At 36.7% G+C, this 22,880-nt stretch overlaps 1 protein-coding gene across 6 annotated transcripts in view; it reads left to right on the top strand.

Annotated features, from left to right (window-relative positions):
- LOC107548461 (kelch-like protein 13) overlaps nucleotides 1-22,880 on the top strand; it is a 59,031-nt gene that overhangs the window by 14,971 nt on the left and 21,180 nt on the right. For 2 of the 6 annotated variants that reach the window (XM_016229146.1, XM_016229145.1), the window contains exon 3: nucleotides 20,659-20,730. The exons of 2 other annotated variants lie outside the window; for them this stretch is intronic. In XM_016229146.1, coding sequence (XP_016084632.1) covers nucleotides 20,659-20,730 — 72 coding nt within the window. Of the gene's footprint in view, nucleotides 1-12,543; nucleotides 13,092-20,658; nucleotides 20,731-22,880 lie in introns of those variants that run through there. 2 more of the 6 variants (XM_016229144.1, XM_016229147.1) reach the window with 2 other exon arrangements.

The following is a 22,880-nucleotide window of genomic DNA, read 5'->3' as shown; positions in this document are numbered from 1 at the left end:
ATATATATATATATATATATATATATATATATATATATCATAATAATATAGTGTCCTCCTTCAGATAGTATCTAAGTAAACGTGCAGGCTTTTTCATAGATCATGAACTGACTCTGAAATAGATCAAAGGTTGGTTTCACTTTCCCAGCTCAAGTCGATTGGTATGAATCGTCTGAATTATTCATCTTTATTCACGAGTTTGTGACATTACACAGCTGCTTGCCACACATGATGTATTGACTGAGGTACTAGCAGAAATGGTTGTAATGTTTGGCTTCAGGCTATGCAGGTGAGCTGTGAGAGCTGCAGAACAGGAACTGCTTTAGACGACAGTGAGGGTGTGCAGCGTTAGTGCCACGTTTACCACTGTACAATGCTGTCGACATGTTGGCAGAGACAGCGAGGTTTATAATAGCATCGCTCTCTGTCTCTTAAATACACACCCTTCTGTCCTCACCCACTTAATTAAGTGCTTAATGCGTGGTGAGGGTGAGCCGTGGCTATTTATAGAAATGTATTAATAGAGTGATTAAGGGGGTAAGGAGGGCAGTGAGAGTGTAGGATGTAATAAGATAAAGAACATTTGCTCTTTCACGTGAGAAAATGATGAGTAAAGCACGAGGGAAAGCAGAAACGAAGGTAGTGTGAGGTGTGTGACTATAACAGCATGTCAAAGCTGATTGTTCAGGTAATCGAGCATCATCTGTGCACAGTGAAGGTTATTACTGGTGTGTGTGTTGTGCTTTTTTTACTACTCTGTGAACCTCTTTTTCTTCAACTGCACATCTGTTTCACACGCTCATACACAGGGCTTCTTAAATGGATATTTCACCCAAAAATACAATTTTGCTGTTTATTTACTCACCCTCAGGCCATCCAAGAAAACAGTCAAGAAGATTTTTTTAGCTGAAACCAGTTTGCGGATTTCCCCGTTTGCCTGAGGCTATGGACTGCAGGTAATAATGTAAATAATGCACTGTTTCTTGCAGATGCCGATTGTTTCGCTTCATAAAACCTCTATATATCATTAGGAGAAGTATTAATTTTGTGTTGCCTGTATTTATTTATTTTTTTCTCAATGTGACTGTAAGCCACTGACTTGCATTTTTTTAATCACCAAGGACCACAGTTTCGAAATACTGTTGTTCTTTGATGGCTCGAGGGTGTAAATTAACAGCAAATTTGATGTTTAAACCATCCATTTAAGCACATGGCACGCAAATAGGCCTATAGCATGCTTTACTACTGGAGTGAATCACATTGTCTTGCTTGTCTCTTGCTGTGTTCTCTTGTGTTATACACTCTCAAAAAGGGTGTGTTAATTATTTTATTTTTTAATTGTGTTGTGACTATTTTAACACATTTTGTGTAATGCTGTGCGTTAAAAACATAAAAGAAAAAAGAAAAAATTGCATCGCAGTGTGTCCAATATGAGCCGTCATTCTTTTCACAAGATAGTTTCCTCACACTTCACCTTTTCATCATCAATGGAAATCTTCCATGTGTGGAGGTAAGAAAAAAGTTTATATTTGGCATTAGAAGTTTTTAAAATAGGCTATCTTTTGTAATCATTTGTAGATGGTCAAGGGGCGTTTTACACACGTACGCGGTAGCTGGAAAACTGCCTCACGAATGGCACTGTGAGCCGTGCCTGTGTTAACGCTACATGATTTATGTGGTGGGAACGTACTTTAGCAAGCTTTATGGTTTCTGTTGTTAGATTTATTGTGAGTGCAATTGCTTTTATTTCCATTTTGTTCAAATGGATCAAAAATAACACATACTTGACACAAATTGTGTAACTATAACACATTAGTGTGTAAAAAATGGTAACACTGAGTGTTAGCAGGATTAACACATTGGTTGAGTTAAAATGAACATGAAATGTGTTGTCCTTATCTAGACACAGTGGTGTGTTAAGAAACGACACCGGTTGTGTTGTTTTCAACACATCCTTTTTAAGAGTAATGCAATTAGCTAGGATTTAAAAAATATATTTTATGTTCCGCAGTAAAAAGAAGGTCATACAGTTTTGGAACTGCATGAGGGTGAGTAAATAATGACAGAATTTTCTAGGGCTGGGTATTTTATTTTTCTTTGATAAATCTTTCTTCATTTAAAAAATGCTTGATGCTCAAGATCTTTAACTCTAGTAGCCAATGTTTTCAGCAGTTTTTTCTGAATCTGTTCCACAGCCCCATCCATGGCAAAAAACAAAAAAGTTAGTGTTGACCAATTCATGAGCAAAAGACTGTGAACTGATTATTTTTAGTAAATCAAAAACACAGTGCAAGCAGCCAAGTCTGATTCAGACAAATGACTCTAATGTTTGTCCTTTTTCCGAAATGGGCATTATAAATGAAATAAAATCAAATGAATCTGAATCAAACTGAGCGCTTGTTAATCAGAATTAAATGGAAAGTGTATAAATACCCAGCCTTATCATTAAAATTTTGTAAACTATTCAGTTTTTGGGTGTTCACTGACTAACTTACATACCTGCAAACTCCAGACCGATGGAAAAAAGGTGACCGGAATCACATTACTTTATTACTAATTTAAAGTGAAAGTGAGTGAGTTTACGGCCTATTTCAATGTCAGAAAGGCAAGTTTTGCTGAGGTGATGGCTTCCCAAGTATGAACTTATTCTCCTCTATGGACCATCATCTTGTTTCAGGCCATTCAACTAAAGATGTTCACTGAATTGGTCTGTCTGTGCATCTTTGTTTTCTTGGATGTACCTGAGCTTCGTGCTTGACTGAAATTAAATTTGACAATGGCTTGATTCATGTCTTCTTTGCTGAACTCACGAGAACCTGCTTTTGAAGTGGCCACTGCCAGACCCTTGCACTCTCATCTACAATGCACATTCAGTTTGTGGGTTCAGTAAAGCCCTCTCTGCCCCGTCCCACCTGTCTACTCCAAACACTCATCTCGGCAAGATTAGAAACATGGAAAATTGCAGTGTCATGTCTTGAAATGCAAATCAGCTTTCTTTCATGTCAGCTTAATTTGGATGCGAGTGGCTTTTGATAAGGTCACAACACAACCCAGATTCCAGATTTTCTAGAATCAGTTTAAATCAGAAAATCAGAAAGACAAGCAATGACATCATGCTAAGCTTCTCTGTGTCGTTTAGCTTGCCTTTCTTGCAGCCGCTAATCGGTCACCATTATCTGTAATACCTTAATGGAGAATCCATAGTAGTGAGTCAGAAGTAAGCAAAAAAAAAAAAACATTGATTTTTATTTTAGTGAGTGGTTAATTTGCTGTTGTGTCTGTTAGTGTTCCTTCACAGATTAACTCCTAATGAAGGCTTCTGTTAACAGATACACTGTCCAATTTATCACAGTGACGCATCTGTTCTGAGCTGCAGGCTTGTATGGAAGCATATGTGTAGCAAAATTCAACTTGAAATGTAATATGTGAAATGGCTATGTATTTCTGTATTTAAATGGACATTTTCCCATACATATGTGCAAAGATTAGTGAAAAATTAAAATTCAATTATATAATTTAAATTTGCCGTTTTCTATACTAGTTTTAATATGCAAATTAAAAACATATTTTAAAGCTTTGTTGCAAAATTAAAATGTATTACCCAAATTGATTAGATATGTTTAACATGTCCAAGCAAAAACTGTAGCAAAATTATAATTTAAATGCTGTTTTTCCTTGATGCATTTAGACTTAGAGTTAGGATACTTGGGACTGCATTTTCATCATAATACCGCGTGATAATTGTAGCAAAATGCAGTGAGAATTTCAGAATGCATTCTGAACCAAAGGTGTAGCAAAATGGTGATTTAAATGTCTTTTATTTTGCTTAAATGCATTGACACTTACATATATTGCATTTTGGTTAAATACCCCGCAATGAATATAGTTTAAGGCATTGTGGATTTGAAAATGCATTCCGAGCCGAGCACGCCCCCTACCTGTTAATCATTACATCAAGGCGGGGCTCGACAACAGGACACAAAATAGGTCAATATTCACCGTTAACCAAACGCTTTTCACCTGCCTGAACATCTCTCACCATTTACACTCCGATTGATGCACATAAGCAAACAGACAGTGCTTATCATACACTTATTTACTAGGGCTGTGAATCTTTGGGTAGACAGTGAATCGATTCGATTCACGATTCATAGGTTTTCGATTCGATTCAAGAACGATTTTTGCAAATTTAGAACAATTCAATTCGATTCGATTCACGATTAAATTCGATTAACGATTTGATTCTGCATTCTTTAAGTGCATTCACAGGATTATTTAAATGCTTCCCCTAAATTCTTTAAATGCTTAGTAAAGGCAGGCCGATTCTGAAGGTCGGAACGTCATGAGCTCTGGCATATGTCACGACTGAGTCTATCCGAAAAACGTACGGAGGCAGTCACACACGACACGAATTTACTACGATTTTACAAACTCTGACGTAAGCATTATGTATCAAATATGGATTCTGAGGACGAAATTATTTTCTTTGTGGCAGCTTGTGACGTAGACAAAGGACATTGCAAAGAGAATGGCTGAAAAGCATGGACTTTCTGTTCTTCATAAAGAACTCGAGGGAGTAGACCATTTCTGAATTTCTGCTCGTTTTGCCGGAAATACAACAGGCATATTCATTCATAAAGCTGAAGGGCAAATTTGGCACATTCGGAATAACAAATAAAAAATAGAACTGTATAATTAAACAAAAATTATTATAGACTATATGGTTTTTGTCATCTTCTGATTGGTCAACTTCAGATGGATCGCCAAAACGTCTCGTTCAACCGCACATACGCCACGAATTTAAACCGACAACATCCGATTTTTTTTTACATGTTTGAAAATTATCGGGAGGACGGGAGGTGCTCGTAACGTCTTGGATCGGCCCATAATTCTTCTCACACGATACGAGCCGCGAGCATCTGCGATTTTTCTCCCTAGAGAAAAAATCGCCTGCGAGCTCGTATGACAGCAAAAATCGCACCGTGTATGCCCGCCTTAAGGGGGCAAATTACACAGCAGCCTTTATGGTAAGAGAACCATAGGTCACAGGGGAAAAAGCACTTTTGTTATTAGATGCTAGTTTAATGATGCTATGGCATGACATGGCATATGTATTAATTTATGTAAGCCAAGATTTTAAAAAAGAGCTTTAAAAGTATTATGTATAGGCTAACATTTTGTCACACCAGGGGTGTAGCCATCATTTCAGAAGTGGCAGAAATGTATGTATGTATTATTATTTTATTTTTTACAAGGAATTATTTTCTTATCTCTTACTTTGAATTTGATACAAGAAATCAAATACACTGCTGGACAATAATCAATCATTTGTAATTTATATTTTTTTCCTAATGGCAATTTTATGATTGTTTATACTACAAACAATTATTTAAATTTTCTGCACAGAATAAGGTAAAAAATATACTTTATAGTTTCTGTACTGTAATACATGTCTATGAGCACGAGATCACTTCTCTTTCAGGGCGAAAACTTCTTTATCTAATTTTCATAAAATAAAATTCTATAGTATTTAACTTTTCCTCTCCATCAGCGAATGATGATCCTGAAAGAAAATGCAATTTAAAATGCATCATTTCAGTTAGGGTGAAGAAAAGCTTTTGGCTTCTCTTCTGAGGCCACAAGAGGGCGATCGTTTTCTTAAATTAATTTTAAACCTCTTAAATCAATTTTTTTTTTTTTTTTATAATTTCAAAGTTTTTAAATTCCTTGTTTTATTGTTGTGATTATTGTTTTTATTTTATTTTATGTAAAGCACTTTGAATTACCATTGTGTATGAAATGTGCTATACAAATAAACTTGCCTTGCCTTAAACAAATATAAACAAAACAGCATCATGTATGTATGCATAGTTTAATACAAATGACTGAAAGCCAATCACACAGAGTACATTTTTCATTTAAAAACATGAGATGCAGTGGGATGGGGAAAAAAACCTGCCATAAAGTCTCGATTATATGTTTTTTTTCAAAGTTAAACTTGCATTAATTTTACATGCCTCCTTTGTGCGAGATACAAGTGCAACGGTGATAGATGTCCCTCTAGAAAATGCGCAAAATATGTGTTCTGTGTGAACGGCTTGGTTTCAGTTTTGATGTGAACAAGATGATCTCCGCATTGATGTTCTCTTTTTCCACAATATTTTTAATGAACAACGCAGCAGCGCCGCATCTATGGCAAAAACATTATAATTGCAACAACACTTAAATCGTCATCGCATCTCGTGCGCCACTGATAAGGCTGCCTCCTTAATGCACACCTAAAATTAGAATTCAAATGTGAATTTTTATTGTAAATTCTACGAATATTCGAAATTCAAATTTTTTTGACAGCCCTAATAATCAGTGATGCTGTCTACAATGGATGCGGCATGATGCGACACGACAACTGTCGCATCCGGTGTAGCCACGGTGTAAGGTGGCAAATAGGTAAATAAGTGTAGAATAGCACTGTCTGTTTGCTTATGTGCATTAATCGGAGTGTAAACGGTGAGATGTTCAGGCAGGTAAAAAGCGTTTGGTTAACAGTAAATATTGACCTATTTTGTGTCCTGTTGTCGAGTCCCGTCTTGATGTAATGATTGTCAGGTAGGGAGCGTGCTCGGCTCGTCATATATGTAAGTGTCAATGCATTTAAGAAAAATAAAAGACATTTAAATCACCATTTTGCTACCCTTTTGCTGCACCTTTGGCTCAGAATGCATTCTGTAATTCTCACTGCATTTTGCTACAATTATCACGTGTTATTATGATGAAAATGCAATTCCAAGTGTCCTACCCCTAAGTCTAAATGCATTTAGGAAAAACAGCATTTGAATGATAATTTTGCTTGGACATGTTAAGCATATCTAATCAATTTGGGTAATACATTTTAATTTTGCAACTTATAAAGCTTTAAAATATGTTTTTAATTGCATATTAAAACAAGTGTAGGAAATTAAACCAATTTCATTTTCATTTTGCACTAAATGTTGCACATATGTATGGGAAAATGTAAATTTAAATACAGAAATACATTGCCATTTTACATACTGCATTGCCATTTTGCATATTACATTTCAAATTGAATTATGCTACACATATGCTTCCATAGGCTTACAGCTAGAGGCGCTGTCTGTCCTTTTAAAATGCGGTTTATATGTCTTGCTGTTTGATCATTGTAGTGTGATTACTTTGGTTGAACGCATCTCACCTGCTGTCTGGTACACACGTGAACAAAAGATTGCTTTAGTGTTGTTAACTGACTTGTGCTATTGAGACACAAGTAGAATTAACTCACAGATTGCCTCTCATGATCTCTCTATTTCTAAGCTCAGCTTATAAGATCCATAGCAGGCCTTGTGTGAACTTTGGAACTCTTTGTTGTGTATGTATGTGTTACTTCTCCCCTGTGTTTCCATATACATAATTCAGTTTGCATTGCAGAGTGAGTATAAATAAGTGCCAGACTCCTTCTCAAACAGATCAAAATATGGTCATAGATGTTTTGAGTAGATAGATATTTAGAATGGTTGCCAGCAATGACTGTACCATCCTTTTGGGTATGGAAGCATATAGGTAGCGAAATTCAATTTAAAGTGCAATATGCAAAGTGGCAATGCAATATTCAAAATGGCAACGCAATATTCAAAATGGCAATGCAATATTCAAAATGGCAATGTATTTCTGTATTTAAATTGACATTTTCCATTACCCATACGTGCAAAGTTTGTTGCAAAAAGAAAATGAAAATTAAATTATATAATTTACATTTGCCATTTCCAACAGTAGTCTTAATATGTAAATTGCATACAAATTTTAACGCTTTATAAGTTGCAAAATGAAAATATATAACACATATATATTTTCATAATATATACATTGCCATATTGCATTTGAATTTTGCTACCTATATGCTTCCATATTTGGGTGAGTATTGGGCATCTGTCTGTCTTTAGTTACATAAGCTAGTGATTAGATGATATTACTTATCGCACATGTTAGCCGCCTGTCGTATCTTTAATTTCCTGGTGAAACTGAAATAACATTGTTTAATTGTACATGGTTGCAGTGAAAATAAACCAACTAAATTGACCATTCGCAAAAACCTGCCCTCCTTAGTTAACTGTTGCTATCTACAATAAACAATGCCGCTCTCACACTACACATCATGTTCTCACGCAGTAAAAAAAATACATTGCAGAGCAAAGACGAAACTAGCAACACACCGACAGACAAGACAGAGCAGGTTACTTCTGGTATGAAACCAGGTCTCAGGGCTCTCAGCTTTCAAATTTTTTAATTATTAAAGAAATTCAAACAATAAATACCGTTTTGTGGGTCTTTATTGACAGATGACTGTATTGCCTCAGTTAAAGGGGCACGTGAATCGATCATCTTTTCATATTTACTTAAAGCACGAAATGAACATGAATGAACATCAGAACGCATTTTATTTTAACCGCGGAAAACACCATTTTTCAAGTTTAAGTCCTCCGAAGTTAATCTACTCTCGAGTCTGATTTGTGGTTGAGTTACAGCTGCGGCTACTGGGCATGCGCACATAAATATAGCATTTTTTTTTTCACGCTGTACAACAATAATTACTTTGATTAATAAAAAGTTCAAAATGAGCATTTATTTGAAAATATTTTTCAACAATTTACTGTCACTTTAGATTAATTTAATGCATCCTTGCTGAATAAAAGGAATAGCTGACCACAATTTCTTTTAAGCTGTAGTTTTAACTTTTATAACATTTGGTTGTTTGTTGATAGTGTCTTATTTAAATGCAAAATTAATTTACATTGGACCCAATGTGAGGCGCACTTGGTCACATTTTTAAACATTGTAGCACATCCGGAAAGCGATTGAATAAGTTAAAGGACATCTACTCTGACTTTTTGTCAGCACTTTAAATGAAGACGGACATAATCGCAGAAACGAATGTGGTAGCTCTTTCTTTCCCTCTGTCTCCTCTTTGACATGTGCTGTCATGGCAGTGGGTGAAGAGCCCCGCGGTGGAGTTTGTGCCCTGCTTGCGCCGCCTAGCTAGAGAGATGTTTTGAAAAGACCTGTCTCTCATAATGGACATCAGAGGGGAATTCTTCACTATTATACAACACCGAGGAACAGAAGTGATGTTCTTTAATGTTCAATAGAATCATACTTAGGTTTTATATTTCTTGTGCCTGCAGTTGTGTGTTGTATTTTATGCCAGGTCATTAAACTCTTATCTGAGCTCTGAGACTCTCTCTCACTCACTAACGCTCTGCAGTCAGCTATGGCAAGCCAGTTTAAAAAAAATTCTGTACTTCAAACTAACTAGCAAATCTTTTTTTACTATTACTTTTTTCTTAATTAATATTAATTAACTAAATAAGTTATTTTCAGTTTTCACTAGTTACTATACATCTGATAATAGTACTTATTCTGATAGTGACTATAAATTATTCACTTGTAAATATTATTAATAGATACTTATTATTAATAGATACACTAGATCCTATTAGCATGTTAACACTCATTTTCCTAATAGTAACTGTGAAATAATCTGTGTTCACATATCAACTTAGTTCTGACTAGTATATTTTCCATTTGTTATTGGGACTTAGTTACCAGTAACCATTCCAATAGTTTTTCCATAGATATCTGTACATGATAGATGCACATATTTCCTAGTTTTTTTAGTAATATATATTTTACTATAATTGTTTTGTAAATTATCATATCTAATGTCTAGTCAGAATGGCTACTTCATGGTTTAATAAAAAAAATCCTACTAGTATAATTTAAAATGCAATAAAAATGTATGTAAAACTAGTGTTGCTACTGAGAAAAGCGCAATCGATATAGTAACTGTTTGAATAGTTAATCATAACTTGTCAGTAAATACTAGTAGGCTACTTATGACATGCTACTAGTAAAACTAAAGCAGCAACCAATAAACATTTTAATTAGAAGTAGTTGATATGTAAAGCGCATATCACCATAGAATTTAGGCTAATGGAAAACATTCATAGTATGTAATGAAAAGGTACTACAGGTTAACTGATTAGATATTACAGGGCTTGTTAGGTTTCTTTAGTTATTAAAAATAAGTGCTATTAACCTACAATCAGGGCCTAAAACTAACTTTTTGCCACACCTGCCAATGGCCGATGATGTGATAATTTACCGGCCAGAATTTTTTTTTACCGGCCATGAAACAATTTTTGCAAAAACAGGCAGTTATTATTAGGCTACTACAATGACTAAACATATTTACAATGATTTTAATTTGTCCTTTACTTTACTTACAAGAAGAAAAAAACAACAGATTTATTGATTTTTTTTTTTGTCCGTAACAAACGTTGAGATGCATACACCCCTACTCCGTTTGAAGTGCGTATGTGGTGCGTATTTTTTTACGCACCCATGTTAACAGATTAGAGCAGGGCTATTCAATTAGCTTCATTTGCGGGCCGGATTATCGAATAGAAAATTTGAAGGGGGCCAAGGGAGTGGGGGCAGTCTGGAACTCTTTCTGGGGGGACCTATAAAATTAGAACTTAAATTGAAATCTAAAATCTATAAAAGGTTAACATTAGTGTTGTCTGTCAATCAATTAAAAAAATAATCACACATTTTTCTGTGAATTTTTTTTTACCGGCCATGAAACAATTTTTGCAAAAACAGGCAGTTATTATTAGGCTACTACAATGACTAAACATATTTACAATGATTTTAATTTGTCCTTTACTTTACTTACAAGAAGAAAAAAACAACAGATTTATTGATTTTTTTTTTTGTCCGTAACAAACGTTGAGATGCATACACCCCTACTCCGTTTGAAGTGCGTATGTGGTGCGTATTTTTTTACGCACCCATGTTAACAGATTAGAGCAGGGCTATTCAATTAGCTTCATTTGCGGGCCGGATTATCGAATAGAAAATTTGAAGGGGGCCAAGGGAGTGGGGGCAGTCTGGAACTCTTTCTGGGGGGACCTATAAAATTAGAACTTAAATTGAAATCTAAAATCTATAAAAGGTTAACATTAGTGTTGTCTGTCAATCAATTAAAAAAATAATCACACATTTTTCTGTAATTAATCATGATTAATCGCATATTTATATTGTCATAATTTCACAATGAACCTCGGGAATTAATGTAGAAACAACAAAGATAGTTACTTTTTACTAAGTAACCTATTATTAATGAAGTATTGATACCAATACTGCTACTGGTGTCTCTATTAAATGCATTTTCCCTCAATTTTACCTACACTGTAAAAAAAAATCCGAACACACAACCCTAATATACAAAACTGATAAGAAAAAACTAAGAAGAAACATAGTTATTACAACAAAACACATCAAATTTGAAATGTAACGCAGGGAATTCTGGGAATGTCAATTTACGGTTATACACTGTAAATTATACGCTCTTTTTCACTTCCAAAATCGGTATACTACCGTAAAATTAATGTCCAATACATGTAATGTCCAATACAGTTTTTCACCGTATATAGTAGGGGAATTTACCGTTAACCATTTAACAGGTTTTTACTGTAGCATGTTTACAGTCTTTTACCGTTAAATTCACAGTCATTTTTTACAGTGTAGCCTATTAATTATAGCCATTCAACATTACAGTATAATAGAAAGCCATTATTTTTAACATTTAATAGGCTCTGAAATATTAAGTGATTTTAAAACAATCTTCACATAAACTATAAATTGTATATGCATAAACTATACAGATTAATCTGTATTCAAGCTACAAAAGTTAATCGGCAACTAGAGCAGTCGAGTGATTTCTCTTTATTTTGTTCTTTGATTTACAACAATGACAGACTTTAGCAGTTTTTACATTAAAAGCAGCGCTATCTCTTTAAAACCTGATGCACCTGACGCAGATCTGACACATATCCAATTCTCTCCCAACTCTTTTTGGTCATTTAAAACTACGTTTATGAGGTAACTCACCAAAACCGCGTATTTAGACAATTGTGTGTATTTTCGTCCGTTGAAGCGCTACTGGTGTGTTGTCTAAAGTGTCTGTACAGCCGAACGAGCAACCTTTTAAACTATAGCCTACTTCATTGCACCGTTTAGGCGGCGTAGCCCCAGGTATGTGTCGCCACATTCTCGGGTCATGAAGAATAAAGATGGGAAAAGTTATTAGAACCCTGTCTTGGGACAAGCTGGCCATCACACTGCTCTGACCTTATCAGCCCGTTTGTATACTATTATTTGATTCGCTCTTGTCGCTTATGACAGAATAGCTAACCAATCACGATGATCTTGTCTTCGGAAAAGATTATTTTATTCGCTTACGTCAGAAACAGCGAATCTCTTTAAAAACTGGCTGTTGTTCTCACTACATTGCATTGTTATATTTCGTAAAAGTTTTACCCGCCAACTGGCGACTGACACGGTTACATATACTCGCCAATGCCAATTTTTACTCACATTTGATGCTTGGCAAGTGTTAATTTTAGGCCCTGCCTACAATAGATAGTAGATAAGTGAATAAATGTTAACAAGGCTTGCCATACTCAGCCTGCATTCAAACAAGGTGGCACTATAGCTGAACATCCAGTGCACCGACCGCGCATGCCTCTTCCTTGCACTGACCGGACGCGACGGTGCCTATTTTTTCCTCCCCTCCATCATCATCATCATCATCATCCCTCTCTCTTTCTCAGGAGATGATGCTCGGCTCAGGCACACCTGCTTTTCACCTCTCGGCTCAGGCTTAAGTGTTTTTCCTCTCGATTTTCCGCCAACCTTCTCTGCGGTATTCAGACAGAGCTGCCTCAATCAGAGAACCACTGCCTCAAACAGAGCTGCCTGTGTCGGCGGTCGATCCTCCTCTTTATTTTCCTCTTCCTCTTCCCTGCTCTCGGTGAGGGCTGTCGGGGATGGATGCCCGCGGTGGGCGCCTCTTCATGGACTCGTTCTTGACGGCTATTCTCATTCGCGCTGTATCTCAGAGGTGCTGACTGGAAAAACATGCCGTTGAAATGGAAAAGCGGTTCGCCCGTCAGCTGGAAATTTCCCGTGCCCGTCCTTAAAACGTCCAGGTCCTCTCCACTCTCGCCAGCATACATGTAAGTAGCTGTAATATTAACGCGTCGAAAGTGCTTGTGGGTTTTAAAATGTGACCGTCAGTAACTGAGGGCGCGTGAGCGTGTTTATGTTACGTCTTTATTACTCGTTAATTAAGGATGCTGCTGCTGTGCTTTTTTCGGGGTCGGTGTCGCCTCCCTTCATTTCTCTGTAACCTAGTTGTGAGCGTTTAGAGAGGGCTTGAGACCCATTTTATAACGTTTAGCGTGCTTCCACGCACCGCCTAGTTTTATGAATCCACATAGGGCTTTCTCTACTCTCTCTGAATCCTTCTCACGGCTCTGTTTATGAGCTCTATCTAGTAAGCACCGGGCCGCGATAACAGCCGGCGAAGCAGTCTTTTGTCCTGGCGTGTCGTGCGCTCTGGATTGGAGCGCTAATGTTGTGGTGGTGGGTGGGGGCCCGGTGGGCTGCTGGAGGATGCAGCACTGATGCTGGATGATACACGGAACATGACCGCTAGCGCTCCTGCTCGGCACCGTTTATACACCAATGCACGACTAACTTCAAATGTGTTCTAGAAAAGCAGCAGCGTGTCTTTAACATGATCTTCTGTGGATCAGTGCGCACTAGAGTGATGTACGTCAGTGCTCAGTTGAAACGAACCCATTAAGAAAACCTTTTATTATTGTAAAGATAATCATCAAATCCCACTTTATTATTGTAAATGTTTTCTTAACTTGTGGGGCTATTTCCAAGCGACTTCCAACCAGTGCATCATCAAGCCACTGAATTTAATGAGAAATACCTACTAATATATAATGAGTTTTGAACCTTTGTCAACAGCCGTGTAAATAAAGGCATTTTAATGGATTAAATGTTTTTGTATATCACGTTCAATATTCTCATATATTCTATCATAAATTAATGTAAAAATGTAGTATCATTCATTTAAATTCACAAGTCCTTTTCATGTATTGTTTCAAAGCTGCTATAGAAAATGCATGTTTCAAATGTTACAATCAAAAAGCCAGATGTGACTGATTCAAGAGATGAAATTTTGTACTAATGAAGGGGAGCCCATCATCTGGCAGCAAAGTAATGTCCATATGGCAAAAAGATACAGCTCTAAGATAATAATACAATTATTATTAATAATAATCAGTGTTGGGGGTAACGCATTACAAGTAACGCGAGTTACGTAATCAGATTACTTTTTTAAGTAACTAGTAAAGTAACGCATTACTTTTTAATTTACAAGACAATATCTGAGTTACTTTTTCAAAAAAGTAATGCCAGTTACTTTGTTTTCCCATTTATTGACTGACAAGTCTCCTGTCCCCATATTGGGAGAAATCGGAAGTACAGAGGAGTTGTGTGCGCTGTGTGAACATGTTACTGTAGTTCTAGACTAAACGTGAATGTGCATTAATTCATCCCACTCGCAAAAAAACAGATTTAGTATTCATCAAAATGAAATAAAGCAGTGAAATGCAAACTCAGAATATGACGCAAACCTGCAATAATTAAATGTTAAATAACACAAATGTATCTAATCCCATTTTATTAACCCTTGTGTTGTGTTCAGAACCCTGTCGCACTTACGAGGTTACAGAGCAAAAAGGACCCGAACACCATATGAGGGTTAACTAATGTATTTGCTGCTGACCAGTGATGATCCAGTTCAACCATACTAATAAGCAAAAATGACTTTAGATAAACTAACAATTGTGCTTCATTGTTTTTTTTATTGCTGAAGAGTGTTGAACCTTCTTCTCCTGTGTTCTACAGTACAGATGCGAATTTACTTTTCCTTCAGCCTGAGGTTTATTCATTACACTTTTTGGTGTGAAAGGGCTTTATAAATAGAACTTCTTATATTAAAAACAATCAAGCCCTGCTCATATTTAAAAATTAACACGAAAGTAAAGTAACATATTACTTTCCATAAAAAGTAACTAAGTAACGTAATTAGTTTCTTTTTTAGGGAGTAACGCAATATTGTAATGCATTATTTTTAAAAGTAATTTTCCCCAACACTGATAATAATAATAAGTCATGTAATTAGTCATGTATTCAGACAAAATTATGCTATCTTTCTACAAGTTGAGACAATGATTACAGCTTGTGATAGTAAAGATTACAATATAGGGATAATATTTGGCAGTTTTGAAAGTCTATCCAGTTCTAATATTATGATCTATACATTTATCTGATAAGAACCATACTGTAATTTATCTCTTTTTATTTATTTAAGATCTTAATTTTCCTCAGGCGCAAAGTTGAAACCATGACCAGCTGTTTGTGGGAACGATTTGAGACTTTACTGTGAAGCGAGAGTTTAAAACGCTGGTCTGTCTTGCTAATCATAGGCTATATCTGTCTTCGTTTGAAAGTGGTTTTGCTAGTTCAGTTCAATTCAAGTTAAAGGCTTGATCTGAGAAAATCCTTTGGTTTCGATAATAGTTTCTTTCTCCTGTCTGTCTGAATTTCTGTCTTTAGTCTTTCTAGCCATAAGTCTATTGTGCATATAGAGTCCTCCTAAATTTCCCCTTGAGAATCAATAAACTGTTTATGTATACGTGTCTGTATCTTCTCAGATTTAAGGTTTGGGATGACAGTGTTGAGTTCCCGACCCTGCTGTCGCCCCTCCCAGTCAAACCTTGCCCAGTAAAAACAAAGTCTATTTTTACTTCTTTGGCTGTGTTGTGTGTGATTACAGGGTGAGCTGGGTGAGCTGTATTTATTAATGGGAGGAGAGATGCCTCTTGGACACATGAATCATTCTCTTTTTGTGTGAGTGTGTGTTGAGACAGAAAATATTGAACAAAAGGATGTTTTTGCCAGCTGCTAAAAAAATAGTACTTGTGAGAGTTCGCACATTCATGCCGAGGGAGAACTGTGAAGTTTCAATAATTGTTTAATTCTAAGAGAATACAGAAGTCCACACCACAACTATAATGACACAGAGGAACAATATCATAGGAATCTCTTTCAGAATGAATTTTTCCAGCTGATGAACAATACTACATTGACATCCAGTCAGAATCCACACAACTTAATGAGCCTGCGCGTTTAAATCGGCAGATGGCATAACTGCAGTGCACACTTTTAATACACAGAACATTATCATCAACTGGTGTGGGCACGAATTACGGCTGCAAGATTAATCAAAATAAAACCGAAATTGCAATGTGGCTTTGTTTTTATCAAATTGCAAAGGCTGCGGTTTAGTTCGATAAATATGCGCTGTGTTTAAGAGTGAAGATTTTCTGACAATGTCTGCAGTATGTCAAAGCAGCTCGATTTGCAGTAAATTCTGCTCCACCCAAATTCATTTCCCCCCAAACTATGCAGCCCTAACATATATATCGTTATAGTTATTATAATAACCTATTTTTGGTGAGAATGGGCTTTGAGGTTTGTGTTTTTTGTTTAGTTTTTTCCTAAAAAAAAGTAATGTGTGTCTTTCCATAGGACTATATTGAAGTTAAAGTGCATGTGGTGTTAGGAAGGTGAGGATTAATTTAGTTTAGTGTACTCCTGAAGTGTTACCTCACCTCTAAATATACCCACTGCCTGTAGTGAGGATTTCACGTTCGGTAGGGCAAGGGAGAGGTGTCCATATGCAATAAAATACTTGCACAATAAATTGCAAACGATTTTAAATGGACAGTGTATGACCGAGCATGCATCACCACAAAACCCAAACACACAGTCCTAAGTGCACATTCAAGGAAAAAAAAGAACTTTCTTATATTTGTGACTTCTTGGGCTTCAGCTTAAAAGAGTGATGAGGAGTGACAGCAGGAGAGCTTCTGCCGCAGGGGGGAAGAGAATGACGCACACGTGGGTGCGTGTTTGTGTTGTCACAGGTGAAGACGGTAGACAGTCATGACAGATCTAAAGTCCTGCTCATCTGCTGCTAAAAGGACCTTGGCCTTGACCTTGGTACACATATGATGATGAAAGTTTAGCCTGAAATTTTTGGTGTCAGGGTCGTCCAGGAAATTCAGGGTGTGTTTGTTTTGCTGCCAGCACTTGTCTCATGTGCTTTAGTCTCCTGTGAAGACAGTGTCAAACCCATAGAAATGTCGACAGGAACAGACAACAGTTTGTCCTTTTCACATTCACCTTTCACGTTGAATTCTGTCTGTTTCAGCTTTTCATTTCTACCTTGTGATCTCAGATGAAAGGGTGGGATGTATCAGACTTCTTGCTGCCGCAGATTGAGAGAAGGCTGCTTTATACATTTTAATGTTTTTTTTTTTATTATTTTATTTTTGTACACTAACTTTCGTTCAAAATTCTCTTTGGAGGAGGCCAAAGGCCTTTCAAGATAAAAGCCATTTCAAATATAATTAAATATGATCAGTTTCTTTCACACTGAACTGCAAGTAGGGATGGAGTCCTGTATGCTAAGTGTATTTAGTACACATAGTTTTGCTGTACAATCCAATTAATTAATGTTTTATATTATTTCAGTAAATAATATTTTCATAGGATATTGCTTGCAAGTTCCATATCAAATATTTATTTTTTACAGTTGTTAAAATGTCTATCCACTTTGATTGAATGTTAAAGGGCATCACAAAGTATCAATACTATTCTTATTTTTGTTAAATTATTTTCAGGACATTCAAACACTTGGGTATAGTTCTATTTTTTTTTTTTCCAAAATGTGTGCATTTGTTTTATTTAAAATAATAAAAAAAAACATCCTTTACCTATAAATGAAATGTTGTTTTCTGATAGGTGTTGAGGTCTGTTTTGAGTAATAATATAGTGGTGCGGTTTACAGTTCTAGAGTATATTTATTAGAAACAGCCTTTGGCTAGCTGTTTTGATTAAGGCATTTTTTCCTCTAATGATATAAATCATTCATATGGCAAAAAAGCAATATTGCAATACTTCTATTTATTTACATATAGTAGATTCCTCAATTCAGATTGAAAATTATCTATAAAATTAAATCACTGCATTTTTTTGTATTATGTAATATGCATTGTTAGGCCTGGAATAGAATATTAGGAAAAATACATCAGATATATTTGTTAAAAACAATACAAAGGGCTTTGAAAAAATACTTTCAGCAAGGATGCTTTAAATGTTTTTTGTGTTAATTTACCTTTTATTTAATTTTTCTAACAATATAAAAAAAATTGTATGGCAAAAAACGTCAGTGTACTTTAATTTATTTGCATACATTTCACAATTCAGTTTAGTATCTATAAAGTAAATTGCATCATATTGCCACATTATTCTATACTATGGATAATTAGCCTTAGGGCTTATGATGGGGGTTACTTATTTGGGGAAGTTTAAAAAAAATTCTTGTTAATTTTTTAATGACATTGACTATTTTCGATACTTTTTCCAATGGAGAGCAATTTATGAATTTGACTACAAAAATAGAGCATGGTTATTGGAAATATTTACTTTTGAAATGTATTTTGCTGTAGCACCATCCTCTTCATGTGTATCATTTGGATTGTATTGTTTTTTTCCTCCCCAGTTTTGAACAGAATTGCCTGTCTTGTAACATGGTGTGCTTGTTTGATCTCTTTGTTTCATGCTTAATCTGTCAGTATCTGAGCTCTTGCTGTCTCTGTATCCTCACCCTTTCAATCAACACTCCAATCTCCTCATTATAGTGGGGATAAATCTGTTTGTGTGTGTCACCGAGCGAATCTGAGTCGCCATGTGAGTCATGCACACTCTGGCATGAAATTGGGAAATATGCATTAAAACAAAAAAATTAACCGCACATACATTTCTGCCTACAGAAATGTAATTACAAATGTAATTACTCAGTCCTTACATGCACTTTCACACCAGTAGTGTGAAGCCACACACACGCTCCTACATTGGATGATGAAATAATGAGTGGCACGTTAGTCACGTTATTCATCGACAAAATTACATCAGTAATGTGTAATCAGATTCACTTAGAAAATTAGTCCCACCACAAAGGGACAATTCAGCTTTGAATTCAATTTCAGCAAGGACACATTATATTGATCAAGTGACAGTAAACACATGTACATGTCATTGTTTCAAAAAATTATATTCAAATAAATACTGTTCTTTGAACTTTCTGTTCATCAAAGAATGCTAAAAAGTTTGCAAAATATTAAGCAGCACAACTGTTTTTAACTTTGAGCACCACATCACAGGAACAAGTTAAATTTTAAAATATATTTTAAGTGTTATTTTAAATTGAAATAATATTCCTTTTTTTTCTGTATATGAGCAAATAAATGCACCCTTGCTGTGCATAAAAGACTTCCATTGTAAGTCCATTACTGCGTTTCCTGTTTTTATAACCTGAGGGGGAGAGTTGACATGATATCCTGAGGTAACTGACAACATCACGTGGATACAGCTGAAAAAGCTCATGCTGTTCCTGTAACCCTTTCCTTTAATCGACAAAATCGACGCCTTGCTCCAGTTTGAACATCAAAACTTAAAGTCTTGAATCTGCGGTTCCTCTAAGAGCAGGTATATGTTCCCTCCCTCAAGCCTTTTGTCCTAGATTTAAAGTTGTCCTTCACTATGTCTTTTTAGGAAGAAGGATTTAGAAAGGGCACGACAGAATGCCAGTTATATTTAGCTGCAAAAACACATTTTATAATATCAAACCCATCATATCTCTCCCTCGTTCTCTCTCTTTTCACCCATTTGTTAATGTTTGATGTGTCATTATCAGACAGACCTCAGGTGGGTTTCTAATTCTCCTCTCTAAGGAGTGAATGCCCAGGGTGACTGAACTGATTTGCAGAGATATGATCTGAATCAGGAGAAAAAGATAGCAGAAGTGTGTGCATGTACGTGCGTGCGTGCGTGCGTGCGTGTGTTTGTGCGATCAAATCCTAATTAACAGGCAGGGATCTGGTCCAGGAGAGTTGAAAAAGATGTTGGTTAATTAAAGCAGAATATGTTGAGGTCCATATGTGTGTGTGTGTGAGAGAGAGGGAGAGAGAGACAGGCCAGCTGTTCTCCGGTCTCGTTCAGCTCTGTTCTTCCTGTTCTCCATAATACAGAATTATTAAAGAATGCTGTTAAGCTAATGCTCTTTTGCTTGCCCTTGTTCTCTCTCTCTCTCTTTTACTCTTTCTGCATTACCGCCTTTTATCTCATTCTCTCCCCTCTTCACTAAACATCTGTCATTGTCTTTCTCCATCACATGTTGTGGATGGTTAGTGGGTAGTGTGAGTTTAGTTGTTAGATCATTAAACCCATCTTTCTTTAGTGGATAAAGGTTTGTGCGTGTCTTTGTCATGTCTCATCTTGATCCCATCAGCAGAGTCCGGTGTGTGTGTCATGCTTTGCCATTTTGTGTCAAGTTGTCTTCATCAAGCCGATTTGCTTCACTACAATTATCATTTAATTTGTCAGTAATTTAGAGGCTCAGATCAATCTAAACTGCTTAATTGAATGAATACCCCCGTGATTTCTCGCTCTCTGTCTGTCCTGTTCTTGAGTTTGTCGATTGACACTTGTCATTTGTGTGTCTGTACAGTGTAAGCTTCGTGCCGTGTGTGTTTGCATGTTTTCTGGGAATGCGCGTGTATTTAGTGATGCTATATCTCTCGTTGTTTTTGGCAGCCACCGGCACTCGTTTGTGGTGTGGACCACCCACTCTCTGCTTGCTGCATCTCCAACCTATCACCTGACAGGGTAATGAACCAATCAGCTGCTTGTGATCTGTGTCATGTGACCGTGCCTGCCATTTTTAGCGTCTCTCTTTTTTTTGTTAAACCTTTCATTTGACCAATTTTTCGTTGTCTAGTAGTGACTCCCTGACCTGCTTGACCCTTCCTCTAGAGCTCAGTTGAACTGGGAATCATCTATGTTCCTTCATCACCATTCTATGTTGATACTTGGGTCATGATACAGTACATATTATAATTTTTGGTTGCAAAAGAGTGCAACAGTGCCTGTCTACTTTTTCAGTGGTTTTGGTGCTAGACTGTGTGATCTTAGGTTTTGGGCGCTAAAAATTATTATTATTATTGAAATATCTGATTAGTGGAGATTTCTTCACAGAATTATGGGTAATGTAGTTTTCAATAGTCAATGCTTTGAAATGGAAAATAAGCACTACCAGTGTATTGTTTCTGTATCGTGATTAGTATCACAATGACAATACTGTTTTTCTTTCGTCTTGTTAACCCATACCTCCAGAGTTTGTGCTACAGCATGATTGATCCCAAAACCCCTGACCCACATTCCATTTATCCAAGACAGTGTAAATCCGGATAAAAGGGTGATACATCCTGGTTGGATATCCTGGTTAGATATCCTTGTTAAAACCATGAATCTTGAAGCTTTGAGGGGAAGAAATAAGTGTCATAGTGCTGGGTTGATCATTGAAGTACTGTCCCATGGCCTCATTCATAAAACATTAGAAGCTTTAGAGGCCATCTTTGCTTAGCTACTGTTAGAGTAACAGTAAGTGCTTATTATGAGGCCTTTTAATTATTCATCATTTTATATGCTTACAGGGTCCAGAATTAACACTCGCCAAGCACCAATTGCAAAAACAAATTAGCTTCAGTAAGTAAATAAAACTCAGCCAGTTGGCTGGTAACTTTATTAGGAACTGTAGCACTGGAAGGTTTAAATTAAATTGCTAAAACAATAGTATGACCCATCACTGATGAAATTGATATTAGACGTTGTGTGTGTTTTTAAAGGGGTCATATGATGTTGCTAAAAATAATTTTGTGTATTTGGTGTAATAAAATGTGTTTATGCGGTTTAAAGTTTAAAAAACACATTATTTTCCACATACTGTACATTATTGTTTCTCCTCTATGCCCCGCCTTTCTGAAACGCATTGATTTTTACAAAGCTCATCAGTCTGAAAAGCGAGGTGTGCTGTGATTGGCCAGCTATCCAGTGCGTTGTGATTGGCCGAATACCTCAAGCGTGTGCCCGAAATGTTACGCACCATACTGTCAGGCCGTGTCCCGGAGCGACGATTCAAAAACATTAAAACCCAGTGGGGACATAATTACGGATTATAATGACTTTTTTTACGCGTTGCGTTGCATCGCGCCGCGTAAACATAAAACCATGTCTGCATTTTTTGATTGGAGAAATGACAAACAAACGCTACTCTACACTGCCCAAAACTCGCGTTTGAATCATCAGTGGCAAATCCTTTAAATGAAAACGTACTTACAGTCTGTGAGTCAGAACAGCCGGCATTGTAGTCTACTCTCACAGGATCAGGAAACAGTCCTCCATAAAATGCGCTGCACACAAATGAATATTTGGGTTGAACTGTTCTGGAACAGTGTTGAAAATAGAACTTAACCACTGATTTCTAGTCGTGGCCTCTTTTGGAAGACCAAACTAAGTAGTTTCGCTTTCACAACGAAACACACGGCGGGCTAGAGTGAGCGGCGACCCACGGGCGGGCTTGAGAACGGCGCGGCCGGCGGATTCGACAAAGGAGCGTCCGGCGGGCTTGCGGTAACCACATGTGATGACCCAGGGCTGGACTCCACGTCGTCCATGGTGAAAGCCGATCCGGCGATCCACAGCGTGAAGTTGATGTATTTCACCAGCGACCAGCACGGATCAGCTCTAGGCATGACGAAGCGGATATCGTCCTCTTTTGGAAGGCCAAACAAAGTAGTTTCGCATTTCACAATGAAACGCACAGCGTCTCGATATGGCAGCGGCAGTAACAATACTACAGCGAGAATAAAAGTTATGCCTTCTTTCTTTGCGTGAACATTTGGGTGGTGTTATGCAAATCTTCCCACATCGTGACGTAGACATGTGGGGGCGTGTTAGAACGAGCCGTTTTAGGTAGG

The sequence above is a fragment of the Sinocyclocheilus grahami genome, unplaced genomic scaffold (assembly GCF_001515645.1).
Source record: "Sinocyclocheilus grahami isolate Dianchi unplaced genomic scaffold, SAMN03320097.WGS_v1.1 scaffold348.1, whole genome shotgun sequence".
NCBI classification, from domain to species: domain Eukaryota; kingdom Metazoa; phylum Chordata; class Actinopteri; order Cypriniformes; family Cyprinidae; genus Sinocyclocheilus; species Sinocyclocheilus grahami.
Note: the sequence above shows the minus strand (reverse complement) of the source record. Positions and strands in the feature narration are given on the sequence as shown.